Raw genomic sequence first — 16,669 nt, 5'->3', positions numbered from 1 at the left:
AGGTGAACAGAGAGCCTACATCCTGGGAGCAAAATTTTACCCCTCACACATCAGATAGAGCACTAATCTCTAGGGTATATAAAGAACTCAAAAAGCTAAGCACCAAAAACCCCCAAATAAGCCAATCAAGAAATGGGCCAAGGACCTGAACAGACACTTCTCAAAAGAGGATATACAATTAATCAACAAATATATGAAAAAATGCTCATCATCTTTAGCAATTAGAGAAATGCAAATTAAAACTACTCTAAGATATCATCTCACTCCAGTCAGAATGGTAGCTATTATGAAGACAAACAACAATAAGTGTTGGTGAGGATGTGGTGAAAAAGGCACACTCATTGCTGGTGGGACTGCAAATTGGTGCAGCCAATATGGAAAGCAGTATGAAGATTCCTTGGAATTCTGGGAATAGAACCACCATTTGACCCAGCCATCCCTCTCCTCGGACTATACTCAAAGGACTTAAAGACAACATACTACAGCAACACAGCCACAGCAATGTTTATAGCAGCACAATTCACAAAGCTAAACTGTGGAGCCAACCTAGATGCCTTTCAGTGGATGAATGGATAAAAAAAAATGTGGCATATATACACAAAGGAATTTCTCAGCAATAAAAGAGAATAAAATCATGGCATTTGCAGGTATATGGATGGAGTTAGAGAAGATAATGCTAAGTGAAGTTAGCCAATCCCAAAAAAACAAATGCCAAATGTTTTCTCTGATATAAGGAGGCTGACTCATAGTGGGGTAGGGATGGGGAGCCTGAGAGGAATAGATGAATTCTAGATAGGGAAGAGGGGTGGGAGGGAAAGGGGGGCAGGGGATTAGTAAGGATGGTGGAATGTGATGGACATCATTATCCAAAGTACATGTATGAAGACAAGAATTGGGTGTCAACATACTTTAAATACAGAGATATGAAAAATTATGGTAGGTATGTGTAATAAGAATTATAATGGGGGCTGGGGATGTGGCTCAAGCGGTAGCGCGCTCGCCTGGCATACGTGCAGCCCGGGTTCGATCCTCAGCACCACATACAAACAAAGATGTTGTGTCCACCAAAAACTAAAAAAAAAATAAATATTTAAAAATTGTATCTCTCTCTCTCTCTCTCACACTCTCTTTTAAAAAAAAAAGAATTATAATGCATTCTGCTGTAATTTATTTTTTTAATCAATTAAAAAAAAGTAAAACTTTAGGTCTGTGCAAGATGACATTTCTAACATGACATTTCTAAACTATACAAACTGTGCCCAATTGTTGTTTTTTGTTCCTGGTCCCTGGCACAGCCCTCCTGAAATCCATTCATTATTAATAAGAACCCCTTTTACCATTAAAAAAAAAATGAAGTTACAGGAGAAAAAGGAAAAGAAAGGTAGGGGCAGATCTCATGAAAATCAAACGGAGATCAGTAGAGGAAGGGGACCAGTAGGTTGGAGGCAGAGAAAGAAAGGGGAAAGTGATAGGAAGTGACATTGGCCAAATTATATTGTTATATTGTATGCATGTACAAATATGAAACAACAAATCCCATCATGTACAACTATAATACACCAATAAAAAATGTGAAAAAAAAAAGCCGTGTATTTTTAAATTCTATCCACTGAAAAGCAATGACCAATCCAAAAGCAATAAACACCCCAATTATCCACTATTCTTTAGGGAAATGGATGGCTTCAAGTTTGGGGCAGGAAATGTACAGATGCTCCTAGAACACCTTGATGTATAGACGGTAAGGAGACAATAACAGCTAGTAGTGTCATAGTGATAGGAGCAATGAGTTAAATTAAAAATGGGATAATGTGAGCATCAACAAAGCTAAAACTGTAAAGGTTTGAAACATCAAGTATGTTAAAATTCATGGGTTCATGTTTTATAAAAGAACTCATCACTGTTGATAGGTACCAGTGAAATGACTCACTCTGTAAAATCAGGCAAATAAAGGAAAAACATCAAATATTTGTCATGTCTTTCTTACACAAATGACACCCCTGAGTAACCAAATATCAGGAGTAGTATCTCCCTTTAGAAAAGTATTCCATCTTATAAATGAAGAAGGAAGAGAGAATTAAAACATCACTATTCAATCTCTAGTTACTAAGTGAAAAATGAAGCATCAACTGCTATTAAAATGTCAAAGCAGCCAGACATCTTGTGCCTCTTGATGAGGAAGACCACTTGAAGCAGTTCTACCGAAAGAAAAAGAGCCAAATTCTAATGAAGTGTCCATATTCAACTATCAACCTATAAGTGCAACAGAGGATAAGAAATGTGTTAAAGGGATTATAGGGTTGCAATCATCAAAATCCAGAGCTCAGGAAAACTATCAACAGTGTTTCTCAAACTATGTGCTGGGTCATTTTCTTTTTCTCCCTAATTTTTAATCCATTGCAGACTAATGCTTTTGTAAAACACACAAAATGAAATTAAAAATCCCCACAAAACAATGCAAATTTAAGTTTTTTAAATTGTTAAGAGTCAATGGAGAGACATAAATCACCATTAAAATGCTTATAAACAATCTCAACTTATGTTCTTAAGTCAAATAACATAATAACTAATAACAAGTTTGTGGGTTGTTCCTGGGCCCAAAGACCTCCTATCCACCCTCCCCTCTTCCCTCCTTGCCCCCTAAGGCTGGAGATTGAACACAGGTCCCTGTGCATGTTAGGCCTACAATCTACCACAGAGCTACACCTCTAGCCCCAAAGACCACATTTGATGTAGCTTCTTTGTAGAACCAAATAACAAGTTTCTTATCCAAATAAATTACAAGGAGAGAGAGAAGAATCTATATTTTATACTATGTAATTTAAAAGACATATCAGCTAGCACAATGTATGGTCCTTATTTGAATGTAGATTGAGATACAGTGTAAAAAAAAAAAAAAAGCAAAACACACACACAAAAGTTGAAAACCTGAACTGAATTAAGTAAGGAATATTTTTAATGATATTGGTTACATTTAAAAGAATCTTGGGGGGTTGGGGTTGTGGCTCAGTGGTAGAGCGCTTGCCTAGCACATGGAAGCAGTGGGTTCGATCCTCAGCACCATATAAAAATAAATCAATCAAATAAAGGTATTGTGTCCTTCTGCAACTAAAATATATATATAAGACATAGTTTCTTTAAAAAATAAAAATAAAAAAGAATCTTGGGGGCTAGGAATTTTACCTAGGATTTGAGAGGCTCTGGGTTCAATACCCAGTATCTCCAAAAAGGAAAAATGAATCCTTTTAGAAACACACAATGAAACATTTATGGGTAAAATATCATGCTAAGATTTACTTTAACATAATACAAGAGAGGTAGTGAGAACTATACACATACTCACATATATCTTACTGGCCTTGAGTTAATAATGGTTGAAACTCAGTTCAGTATGGAGATATACTGGACAAATTATTATTTTTAAAATGTTTGGTATTTTTTCCTCAAATAATACTAAAATAAAAAATTTCAGCTTTAGAAACTTCCCATGATTAAACAAAAAAAAATACAAAGGAGAGGTTTTGGAGAGGTAAGTTTCCACAGCATTCCATAATAGGAAGTGGAATAAATTCCAAAGCTTTTATAGAGGTCATATTGAATGCCACCTATTTTGCTTTGGTATCTAGTTGATGAAATGACAGAAACCTATAAAGAAGATTGCAATCCAAATTACATCCCTCAATCCACTAATAAGCAGAAACTGCTATAAACATGCATATTTCATGTGTGGTATGACTAAAGTTAAGGAGGTATTTCAAGGTTTTCTGAAAACATCAAGAATTGGAAAACTATATGAAAAGAATGTGCTTATTTTTTTAAAAACTTCACAAAAAAACTTGTACTGGAAGCCCCATGATAAAAAATAACCAGCATTAAATGCAAGAAGCAGCAGAGAGGAATATCATTTATCACGTCAATATCAGTCACTAGGATGAAACAAAAAAATCTGTACAATTTTTATGCTTTAGAAGTTCCTTTAATTCAAGTGTAGAATAGCAATTCCAAGAAAAAATAGCTTTTTTTCCCCCAGATAATTACTCAGAAGGAAATAAAAAAGTGTGAAAGGAACTTAAAATTAAACTCTAATGTTGATGCAGACAAATTAAAGAAGCTTGTAACTTCTCTGGATGCAAAAATTCCAAAAGCAGGTCCAGGAGAAATGAAAGATTCTCATTCACTCTGATGATTTAGATTGAAGCACCTTATTCTCCAGCATTTTAATATCTCTTCTTCCCCCTATTACCTCATTCACCTATATGGGTTCTAATCCCAACAGATTCTTGCACTTCCCTCTACTCACTCTACTTCCTATCTATGATATGTAGTCTTGCTGAGGCTGTGGCTAAATTTGAACTGAATGTACAGTGAGTTTGGAACTGCTGTTATTTTTGTTTTCATTTGTTTTTTTTTTTGTGGTACTGGGGAATGAACCCAGATGCACTCTACCACTCTACAACATATTTGAGGCATTGTCTTCTTGCTAAGTTGCTGAGACTGTCCTAGAACTTGGGATCCTCCTGCATCAGCCTCCTGAGTCACTGGGATTAACAGGCATGTGCTATGGCACCTGGCAAGAAGTGCTGTGTTTTTGATCTTTATTCCACTTGTTGGCTGTGGTGTAACTCCTGTGCTGTCATGGGAATAAGAGATCTAAAAAGTTGTTTTGATGCTATGGTTTCTCTCCATTCAGTCTCTATTATTATCGGGTACATTCTAAGGAATCAAATACTAAAAGAATTTTGAAGTATAGCCTAATCTAAAAATATACAGTACAGGACTATGTCCATCCAGCACCTTCTAACAATCCACTTATTTTTGTTGCTGTACCAACTTTTTACAAACATATTGGATAATAATCTAAAGGATTTTAAAATCATCTGTAAAAGTTCACAGAAAGTAAAGGCTGTTCCTCTGTAGGTTCAAGCTAATAATGAATTGAGAGGTACTACTTTGAAAAGCTCTTGGCAGAAATAGTTTTAATAGAAGCAGAAGCGGGGGGCGGGGAGGGGGGAAGGAAATATGAACACATTTAAAAATGACAGCAAACCGGGCATAGTAGCACAGGCCTGTAATCCCAGGGACTCAAAAGGCTGAGGGAGGACTTCAAGTTCAAGACAAGCCTCGGCAACTTAGCAACCCTGTCCCCAAATAAACAAACAAACAAATAAATAGGGCTGGGGATGTTGCTCCATGGTTAAGCACCCCTGACTTCAATTCCAAGTACCAATAAATGAATAGATAAAATTAAATCAAAGCAATACTTTATTCAAAACTTACCTACGTCAAACATGATATAATCTAATTTTATCTAGAAAAATTGAGCATTTAAAGAAATCTTTGACCTGTAATACATGGATGGATGAAACAAGGTTAAACACTATCATGATATGACTTCCAGTAATATGTGAAAAATTCCCAAACATCCCAAATCCCAAGGGTTGTAGAACCACCTTATCTGCAATCAGAAGCAAGTTTTTAATAAATTAACCACAAACACAACACTTTAAATATACAGTAGGAACATTTATTTTAACACCTCTAAAAGACATTTCTCCATGCCTGATGATTTGATATAAAAATCAAACACATCATACTTTCCCCATCAGTCTCTCTACATCAAGGGCAATCAGAAATTTATACAACATGAATATTTGCTTCTGAAACAAAAATTACAAATTAAGTGATAACAAAAATACACAAATCAACTGGACCCTAAACAAATTTCTAATGAATTCTTTTCCCTTTCTCCCAATCACCTAGAGCTTCTTTCTTCAGCCTCATTCTGCTCCTTTTCCTTTCTTTGCTTGGCCATGAATTTCTGTGAAAGCAATTTACAATATGAAATACTTATTAGATAACAAACACAGTGCTTTATATTAGTATTCCTTCTTTTCATTCATCAGTCTTATATTTTATATATACCAAGCTTTATGCTTGGTGCTTGAAGATTCAGTGGACAACAAAGTAAGATAAGCACTGTATACAATGGAGCTTATATTCTAATTAGGAAAGACAAATGATCAAAGAAAAAAATAAATAAAGTAATTTTGGGTAAGTAGTAAGCACTCTGAAATTATAAGGCAACTGATTAGGTTGACCTTTTGTGAGGAGGGGTTAAGCTGGAAAGTCCTACTTTAGCTAGGTCTTACTTAAGCAAAGTTCTTTCTAAGGAGCTAATATTTGAGTTGAAACCAAAAAGAAGTGAAACTGAGAGGAGGCAAAGAAATAGCATTGTAAAGGTGTAAAACTGGCAAGGAGCCCTCATGTAAAAAAAAGAAAAAAGAGCCAGGTATAGGGCTGGGGATATGGCTCAGTGGCAGACTACACTTGGGTTCAATCCCCAGTACTACAGGAAAAAAAAAAAAAAAGTCAAACAGAGAGCCAGAAAAGTTGGGATGAAGTCAGTAATAAAAAGGTGAGTTCAGAGAAGTTTAAAAGTCAGATCAGGTAGGGCTTTATGGACTCACAATAAGAAGTTTAAATGTTATTCCAAATGCCATATTATGCAGTTGGGTTTTAAATGGAAAACTACACAATAAAGTTGAAAGCACAGGGAACATAAGTAAAATGTATAAGGGTTTGAGGCTAGAATAAAACAACTAGGTCCAAATCCTATGTCTGATACTAACTAGTTATGTAACCTTGGGTTTAGAAATGTAATCCTGAGTCTGGGTCTTCATGTCAAAAGCTGGAATAACATTTGCCTTTTAAAGTTGTTGAGGGGATTAAATAAGCTTTCAGCACATAATAGTTCAATGTTTGATGAGTGTCTATGGCACAAATTCAATAGAAAGTACATGTAAAACAATCTCAAACATTCAGGAGGAATCAGAACCACTGCTTTAATGGCTAAGAATGATTCTCTAGAGCAGTACTGCCTAAACATGTAAAACTTTAAAAAGAGGGCTTTGTGATCAATCAATTTAGGAAACTGCATTGCATAAACTTAAGCAGGATACTTTCTGGCTAGCAATTCAGGAAAAAAAATTCCCCATATGTTTTTTGTTGGAAGAAATGTTAGTTTGCTAACTTTGTAACAGGGCATCAAAATATGCAGTTTCTTTTACTTTAATGGAGTGTCACATGAGACTATTAATCTGCAGAATCTACTCTGGCAAATGCTATTGTTCGAGGAAAAGAAATAAGGGCTAGAAGTTGCTGGCAAGGTATAGTGAGAGAGAAAATAGGATTTTGGACTTACATGAATAAACTAGCAAGAACATCCACAACAGTTCTCGAAAAAGGGAAAAAAATGTACATTTTGGGTAGATATTTAACAAGTTCAATTACAAGACAATAACAGCACCTGGAGATTTTAAGAGTTAATAATTAGAAATTACCTCTGTATTTTGCTTATGACGAGTACTCTTGCAGTGATTTGTCATTGCTTTTTCACCTGAGTAGAAGAGGGAACAAATTGGACAGAAGAATCCAGCCTTCGGTACAAGAAAATCTAAATCTTTAAGATAAAGAGTTGAGAAGAGAAAGGAAGAAAATTAATAATATACTAACAGTTATGTCAGTTTATCCAAACATTTTAAGCATAGTATATATACTTACATACAAGGATAGTAAACATTCTATATACTGTGAGATCAAGAGCAATAACTTTAATTATAAAACATAATTTTTTTAAAAGAAATTATTATCAGGTACAGTAGCAAATGCCTGTAATCTCAGAGATTTGGGAGACTGAGACAGGAGAATCAAAAGTTTAAGACCAGCCTCAGCAACTTAAAGAGAACCTGTCTCAAAATAAAAAAAGACCTAGGGATGTAACACAGTGGTAAAATGCCCGAGTTCAATCTCTAGTAACAAAACAACAACAACAACAAAATTTCATTCTCAGGAATGCCAGAATTCCACTTAAGTGGTATAATGTAAACTGAATAGTTTCCCACGGAGAAGGCTGAATTAGAAAGAACATTCAATTATCCTTCAGAATAGAATCTGACAGAGTCTAAAATAAAAAATTTTAGGAATACCCTGATAAAAAAAATAAAAGGAAGAGGCAGAATGATAGGTGATTGCTTATGGAGTGTACTGGCTGAGCAAACAAGGTTTACCTCATATGGTCCTAAAAAAAGTTTGCAAACTTAACTTTTCTGCATGTTCTACCTAACTGGAGTTTCTGCCAGGGCAAGTATAACTCAATTCTCACCTCAGCAGCAAAGAAAGCACCAGAAATAAAACAGGAAACATATATGCCAGACTTTTTAAAAGAGTGCAATAAAAATAATCCTGCCAGGTTAAAAAAATAGCCTACTTTTTAAGCTGTCTTCAGAAGTAACAAGCAAGGTTACTCAATAATTCATTTAAACAACAGAACAATTATTATGGTGCAGACATTTCACTTTACCTTCTGGGACATCAGGTGCCACTGATTTGCCTAAAGATGGGTCCTCAGTCTTCTTGCGTTTTCGATCTGGTTCTGAATCCTTTAATCCAGATTCTTCATCAACTACAGTCATTAAAAATTTTCAAGGAAAAAAGGAAGCTATTCAACATAGATTTATAGACTTTGTGAAGTTAATGTTGGATAATCCCTACCTTAGATGACTAAAACTCAAAGAAACTCTTCCTTGGTTAATACCACTTGACTATTCTGCATATACTATTCTCTAGATTGTCTGATGTCAAAAAAATATATGGGTAAATCTGTTTAGATTTATTAAATGCATTTAGAGGTAAAAGGGCCAAAACTAACAGAAAATTTTATTTACATATAGTTTCAGAAAAAAACTTACAGGGGAACAGAAGTAGTACTGTAGTTCTGGGAAGAGTTAACTTGTCTATACAAGGTGCTGGGTTGAAGAGTTAAGTGGAAATTAGGGGAAAGGATATACTGGCAGAGAATAATTCTGATGCCCCTCCAACCTAGAAAACTGAGCCTAAATTGATAGCCTAAGAGAGAATTAAAAGTGAAATTATAAATATGAAAGCTCAGCAGAGTGAATAACCTCTAATGGACTGTGTATAGTACTAAGGGCCAGCTGAGATAAGACTCAAAAGAACTTGGACTGACTCATGGTTGATAATTTTTCCTTAGAGAAAAATTTAAAACAGAAAGACTACACTTATTGCTCTAGTAACAATACTTAAATTGCTTTAAATTAAATATATTAAATTGTTTGAATAGCAATTTCAACCTTTATTTTTAGCAAATAATATTCAAAGCTGAGAAGGAACTCTATTTCTAATATAAGATAGAACAAGGAGGCAAGGAGGGCACTGCAAAGAGAATAATGGTAAAAGGGATACCTTATAGTGTTGTTTTAAGTCATACTGGTAATAAATTCCCTGATATCAGGAACTTTGTGTTCTTTTCTACACTTTTCAGCATTTTAGTATAGACTGTATCCAATATAATGGACACAAAGCCACATACTTGTTGAGTGAAGTATTCTCCCTTGCTGGATACTGTTCCTTTTTTGTTTCAACTTAAATTTTATTAATGTTATTCAGACATTTTATGTTATTGGCTGGCTGCTTGGAAGCATTAAAAATAGACAATTACCTGATGCTACAACATGGTCAGAAGAACCTTTTATAGATCATTTCTACAAATATATCTCATCCTAATTTCAATGGTCCATTATCTCTAAATTATGAAAATAAAAATTGTATCTGGACCTAATAATCCTAAACCTGCCATTTCCCACTCCTCTTCTATTTTACTGCTTTTCTATTTAGATGGTAATCTTTGAAATTTTTACCACCATCTCATGCTATGTAACTCTCTCCACATCCTAACAATCCTGCTTTACCTTCACTAATTTGGAAGGCCTCTTCACCTTTTGCTGATTCTGTTGCAACAGCTTTTTCTGAGAGTGGTGCTTTACCACCAATTCTAATTCTCTTCGTTGGTGTTTTAGCTTTAAAACAGAAAGACTAAATTTACTGCTCTAGTAACAATATTTAAATTGCTTTAAATTAAACATATTAAATTGTTTGAATAATAATTTCAATACCCTAGTTTTTAGCAAATAATACCCAAAGTTGAGAAGGAACCCCATTTCTAGTCTAAAATAGAATTCATTTAAAATATATTCCTTGTAGTTAAAACATCCTCCTACATTCCCTTTTATCATGTTCCAAACAACTCTTCTTCTCTATCTTCTTTACTTAAGGTGGCTATACATATTTTTCTAATTTGTTACATAAGCCTGTGGAGATCTTCCTATTATTTTATTCTTTGGTTTAAATCTTCCCTGATTTTCTTTAATGGAAATTATTTATCTCCTTCAAGTCCTACAAGTGAGCTGCTCTATTATTCTAAACCATCAAAATATTAAAGTAAAATTGTACATTTATGAATTGTTCTAAATCCTAAGTTTAAACAAACACTGGGTGGCAGTGTGGTATAAACATCCTTCTGATCATCAAAAGCTGTTTTGCCCACAATGTAAATAGACCATTATCATTCCAATTCTAACTTGGCTATACTAGTTTTCTGTTTGACAACCTTTCCTTAGAGCAAGTTCTCGTCTATAACTAAGAGAATATATGAAATCTGTACACATTTCTGTGGAAAATATTATTTGCTGGCTTACTATATTGATACAGGATGAAATTATTGGTAATGCCACAACATATAGTCTAAAATTAATTTTATATATAACCCTTTCATAAAACAGGAAAACTACCACTTCCAATAATCTACCTGCTAAGTGTCTTTCAATCATGGTTTTCAGATCTTCTGAAACATTCTCATTTACTGGACCCATTTGGGACAAGGCTTCAAGTTTTGTCTTCTTTGTGTCCATGGCTCTCTTCTTTCTATCTCCTCTTTTATCTAGAGGACCATCATTTTTGCTTTGTGCTAACTCAACTTTTAAATCACTGTCTCCATCTTCCTCCTCTCCAACTTCATCAACAGTAACAAAATTAAGTTCTTCTTTTAGATTGTTAAAATCAGCCAGAGAGTCTTCATCCTCTTCAGTTACTTCATCCAAAGTCACTAAATGCAAATCACTGCTGTCATCCTGTATTTCATCTACAGTGACTAAAGTAGAAGGGTCTTCAGGCATCTGAGAAGAAATGAACCCAATGGAATCCCTTACAGGATTTCCTTCATCTCCTTTAGCATTTAAAGTGGCAAAAGTTATGTCTGCTGACTCATTTAAAGGTAGCTCTTCTACTTCTCCAATTTCATCCACAGTTACCAAGCGTTCTTGTTTGAGAAGATCTTGTTCTTCAGCCACTGACAGAACAGTAACATCTTTTGGTTCACTGTGGGAAATGCAATCATCCTGGTCAATTAATTCATCTAATGTAAGAAGTGAATTTGAATTTTTTACCATTTCTTCCATATTTAGTTCTTCTTCATCAATTACTTCATCCACAGTGACTAGAGCTTGTGCAGCTGCATCTTCCTCTTCCCCAATCTCATCCAATGTTACAAAAGATAATTCTCCCTCAACACCATGAGAGGCTGAGGTTTTCCCCTTCTTTTTCTTCAAGTTAAGTTCAGAAGGAGTACTTTTAAAAGCTTCTTTCCTTTTTCCCTTTAATGGATTCTGCTTGGCTTGAGAAGAATTCACTTCTTCTATAACCTCATCCACAGTAACAAATTCATCCAAGTTAAACGGAAATAACGGTTCCTGTTTGGAAGTTAAAAATCATAGTATTAACAACTACTGACCACTCAGGTTGCAAATAGTCACAATAAATGTGCAGGCAGATCATTTGTAAGATTATACTGCAGTTTCCTAAAGGCTAAAATGAAATTAGGATTTTTTAAAAAGCCTCCACAAACAGATTAACTGCAATTCATGAATACATGTTAAAGAGATTCAATGATATCAATCTAATTCCATTTTCACATAATTTTAATAAGATTGATTACTTCTTAAATGCTAAGTTTTGTAATACAACAATGGCACAAAAATGCTACATTTAAGCATCTGTCAAACAATTAATATAAAGAATTTACTGATCCATATGCTAAATATCTAATAAGTACTCTGAGAGGACTTACAGAACTTCTAAAACCACTGCAAATGTAACTAGCTCACTGGACTGTTCCCAGTGATCAATTCACTTACAATACACATTTTACTTATGCAATGCTAAGAAATAAAGCTTATGCTTTGATAAAGTTATTTAATGAAAACAATTATTACTAGTTAATGTAACTATATTTGAAAACAAAACATCTGTAATTTGAAAAATGGTGCCTAGAGAAACCAGTTTTCATCAGTGCTCCCACATTTATTTAGAATGCTACCAATGATCAATTGTAAGTACATGTAATAAACTATTTAGCCTACTTCAAGATAAAAAGTATTAGTAGTAGAATTAGTGTTAGGGTCAAAAAGAAAACAGTCATTGCTATCCCTTACTCTATACCTCTCCTTCTCTAAACATTTTATTAACTAAATAAGGCAGACTCAAGTTATAAGACAGACGAATTCTGTAATGGAAGGATGGAAATGAAGTAGTGGTGTTAGTGGATTATTTTTTACCTCTTTAGATTTGGAACTTCTACCAGTGGTGCTTTTAGAATTCTTAGTGTTTTGCCCAGACAAAGCCTGAAATATTAAGTAAGAAATACAGAAAAACAGAATTTACATCCAGATAATTAAAGTTCTTAAAAAACCCCAAAACCCTAAACACAATTATGCAAATATTTAATGAGTATACACAATTAAGTTATGGTCATAGTACAGGCATAGTCTCTGAAAATTGTAGCTAAATTCACTTTTACCGATCTTTTCTCCTTACTATATTCATAATGTCTAAGTTGGGCAATTATGTGACTACAAAAAGGAAGCTTCAATTTAAAAGAAAAAAGATTTTTCATTTAGAAGGAGAATGCTAAGTCACATTAAAAGATTCACTACAGATTTTCCTTTTAAACCACAGTTATATTTTTGACCAAATAATACTTTTCCAACTAATTATGAACTTTGAGCTTGATATTCTAAATGCCTATTGGCTTAATTCAATGGATTTGTTTAAGAAAGGGAAATGAGAGCTTGGGGGCACAGTGAGGAGATGAAAGTATGAAACAAAGTTACATCTCCTACTCTGTAACTACAGCAGCAGAGCTAAGCACTTCAAAGATACACTGAGTCATTCTTCTTACTCTCCTCACCTTATTGTTGCTGTCATCCCGTTTCATGATGGAAGGTCTAGCCTCTGTTTCCTGAGACTGTTTGGTTATGTCCTTGTAATCCAGTTTAGAATCCTTGCCTTGCAGGACTGAGATCTTTCCACTGCTTTCTCTGGTAACACCACTCTGAGTGGGTTTGAATTTACTGCTGCCTTCTGCCAAGTCTGATCTGGTACTTTTAAGTAGACCAAGTTCTTTGGCTGAAAGTTTCTTTTCAACATTTACTTGATCTCTGAGCACAGATTTTAGAAAACTTTTCTGATTTTCAGTTTTTGACGCTGGAGCTTTTGCTTTAGGAGAAGAGACCATAGCAGCCTTACTATTTGATTTATTGCCAGATACATTTGATACAGCCAGCATACTAGTTTTACCAGTTTCATCGGGCTTATTGGTCTGACCCAATTCTTTATTTGGGCAGGCCTTGATTACAATATTTTCTGCAGGCTTTTCTTTCATTGCTACCATAATCTTTTCCAATTTTTCTGCAACCATCTTAGCTTCATTCTTTTCAGTCTTCTCTGTTCCTATCTGTAGATCCATTTTGGTTTCCTTGGTATTAATTTCATTCTCCTCCTTTTCATCTATGTCGCTTTTTTCAGAAATACTCTTTTTATTCACTATCTTCTCATCCCCAGTGCAAATTCCTGGTGCTACAGTCGTAACACAAGCAGATGGCACTATTTCTGAAACAGTTTCATGTGTGTCCACTTCAGCTACAGCTTCTACCATAGATTGTGTGATTCCAGAAAAGAAATCTTCTGCTTCAGATGGAGAATCTTCTAGAATTCCTTTGATACTCCTTTCTTCTATAAGTACACTATCTGATATTGGCAATTCTGTTTCAGGGTTCATAATTTCTGCCTCTTCCTTCTCAAAGTCAGTGGTACACACCTGTTGATTTAAAGCAGACTCCTCTATATTTTCCACAAATAATTCAATACTAGCTGGAGTGGTTGCCACAAGAGGAATTTCTACGTTGACCTCCTCCACTTGAGTTTCAATTTCCAGTGTTTCAATAGCAAAGTCAGAGTCACACAGTGCTTTTTCAGGTTCTTCCTCACAAGGCTCTTCCTGCTGTATGGAAGTTTCTGTCTGAATATTGGGAGTAGTTTCTTCTTCAACCTCACTAGGTTTAACAGAGGGACTATCAGCTGCTGTTTGCACCTCACTTTCATCAACTGGACTGTTTTTCAAGTCAGGGCTAAAAGTATTTAAAAACAAACAAAAAAGAACACAAACAAAAACAAACAAAAATCAAACTATGATGAGAATTCAACCATTATAAATAATTCTGTTGATGCCAATTGTAAAGACTTCCCGATGCATTCGTAATAAGCACTGGGAAATCCAGCCAATCAGCATTAAAGTGGTTAAGATGTTCTGATGTAAGTGTGTAAACAATGTAAAAACTTAAGAGATCCTTCATCTCGGTTTTTTTTTTTTCCTTTTCTGGTGGTACTATGAATTAAACCCAGGGAAGATCTACCACTGAACTCAATTCTCAGCCCTTTTTAATTTTGAAACTATGTCTCACTAAGTTGCCCAGACTGGCCTCCAATTTGTGATCCTCCTGAGTTGGCCCCGGAAGTTGCTAGGACTATAGGCATATGTGCCACCCCACCTGGCTTGAAGATTTCTCTTTAATTCAAAGGAAACAGTGACAGAAGTACGACTACTGATATGTTTGTTGATTTTACTCATCTGAGTTATAATCAATATTTTTTTCTGCTGTGTCAAGTTTGTACTTCCTATTGGAAGGCCAAATGTGAATTTCAAATACCTTCAGTTATTATTAGATGTCCTATCCTCTTATAAGTGGTAACTGAAATAAGAAAATATGTGTACAGTTCTACAAGGAAACTAAAATTTTCTATGTAAACTTTATCTAAACAAACTGGTAGGGGGAAAATGTCATTCTTAACCATATCCTCTCATTTTTTGATGTGAGACAGATTTGTTTTAATCTCCCAAGAATTATACTTATTAATGATATATACTTAAAAGAAGACTTTTCTTTGGAAATATTTTTTAAAATAATTCTGTTGGGAATTTAAAGTTAGAGGTGAAAACTGATAGAACCACCTTAACATGAACATACTGTCTTATAAAACATTGTTCTCTGGCTACATTATAGAAAGGAATATATGTTCTTAAAAGAAACCTCTCCAGTACTAAGAATAATAAAAAAATCTAGTTATTCAGAAGAAATAGAGAAAATACATAGCCATAGATATTCAGAAGAAATAGAAAAAATACATAGCCAAGTACATGTAATTGATGTTATCTCTCATCATGGTCTTCCCAAACCCAAAGTAAACAAAAGTGCGTCATCTTATAATTCCACTACTTTCACTGAGGCAGAGACAAAGTATTTTTAATATTTATGTTCTATAATCAGAATTTATCTTAGGAGAATAAGGAACACCTTAGCTTTTGAAGACAACATCCAGCATGCTGTCAACACAAATTAAAGTTTAACCAATATATTCACATAATTCCATTAGAAGCAGCAGGTTGGAGGAAAATTAAAAAAAAATGATGATTACCATATCAATACCTCATAGTAAAGAGTACCTCTGATAAACTTCTCAAAGTACAGTTAAATATATTCTAGTTAACAATGCAAGATGACGTGTACCTGTGTCCTAAGACGTTCATCACATTTCAGAAGCATCGAAAAAGTCCAAATCAGGGTTTAATCACCTGAGCCAATAAACTGGCTCTCCGACAAGGATGGTAAATTTAATTAGGCTTGCAAAGAAGAATAGAACACTTTTCTACCAGAAAAACACCTGTTTGTTCAAAAGTTGCAAAGGCACCAAGTTTGAGTAATTTGAGTTGAAGAACCAGTAACCATGGACCTTAATATGTATTCTATTTACTGTAAAAGCTACACTTTGTATAATGAAAGGCTTTTATTTGAAATAATTCACATCTTTTATATTAAAAACACCAATGGCCAGGCATGGTGGCCCACGCCTGCAATCCCAGTGGCTCGGGAGGCTGAGACAGGAGAATCTCGAGTTCTAAGCCAGCCTTAGCAACAGTGAGGCGTTAAGCAACTCAATGAGACCCTGTCTCTGAATAAAATACAAAATAGGCTGGGAGTGTGGCTCAGTAGTCGAGTGCCCCTAAATTCAATCCCTGTTACCAAATTAAAAAAAAAAAAAAAAAAAAAAAACAGTGGTTGATTTTATGTGTTCCAAATTCTTGGGACTAGTCAAATAAAGTTTGTGGCTAAGCACAAACATGACAAAGAAGTTGTGACATACACAGATACATGAATATTATTTCTCAAAATACAAGATTAATTTCTGATGATGAAGAATAAACTCAAAGTCCTGAATCATTACTGAACTGCATATTAACCCTAAAATCTTTACAAACATTTACGGGGCTGGAAGAATAACAATGAAGAGGATCTTGATTCCTGGCTCAAGAATATAGCAAGATTTTTTTTTACCTTTACCATTAAAGTTTGGCTATAAAAAGTTATTATCTTTTATACAAAATGAATCACTATGCAGTTCCACACTTGAAAGAGAACATAGAACT

The 16,669-nt window shown here is 34.5% G+C and overlaps 1 protein-coding gene across 6 annotated transcripts in view; it reads right to left on the bottom strand.

The window, feature by feature from the left end:
* Window positions 1–5,368: 5,368 nt before the first annotated feature.
* Window positions 5,369–16,669, bottom strand: part of Znf638 (zinc finger protein 638) — a 127,250-nt gene continuing 115,949 nt past the window's right edge. For 3 of the 6 annotated variants that reach the window (XM_077792140.1, XM_077792139.1, XM_077792141.1), the window contains exons 21-27: window positions 13,097–14,315; window positions 12,465–12,530; window positions 10,661–11,600; window positions 9,765–9,872; window positions 8,357–8,458; window positions 7,338–7,456; window positions 5,379–5,815 (exon numbers count right to left, since the gene is read on the bottom strand). In XM_077792140.1, coding sequence (XP_077648266.1) covers window positions 5,750–5,815; window positions 7,338–7,456; window positions 8,357–8,458; window positions 9,765–9,872; window positions 10,661–11,600; window positions 12,465–12,530; window positions 13,097–14,315 — 2,620 coding nt within the window. In that variant the 3' untranslated portion in view covers window positions 5,379–5,749. Of the gene's footprint in view, window positions 5,816–7,337; window positions 7,457–8,356; window positions 8,459–9,764; window positions 9,873–10,660; window positions 11,601–12,464; window positions 12,531–13,096; window positions 14,316–16,669 lie in introns of all 6 variants that reach the window. The other 3 variants (XM_026405098.2, XM_026405097.2, XM_026405099.2) reach the window with 3 other exon arrangements.

Source organism: Urocitellus parryii, chromosome 12 (genome assembly GCF_045843805.1).
Source record: "Urocitellus parryii isolate mUroPar1 chromosome 12, mUroPar1.hap1, whole genome shotgun sequence".
Lineage (NCBI taxonomy): Eukaryota > Metazoa > Chordata > Mammalia > Rodentia > Sciuridae > Urocitellus > Urocitellus parryii.
The sequence above is the reverse complement of the archived record's forward strand: the minus strand, read 5'-3'. Positions and strand labels throughout refer to the sequence as shown.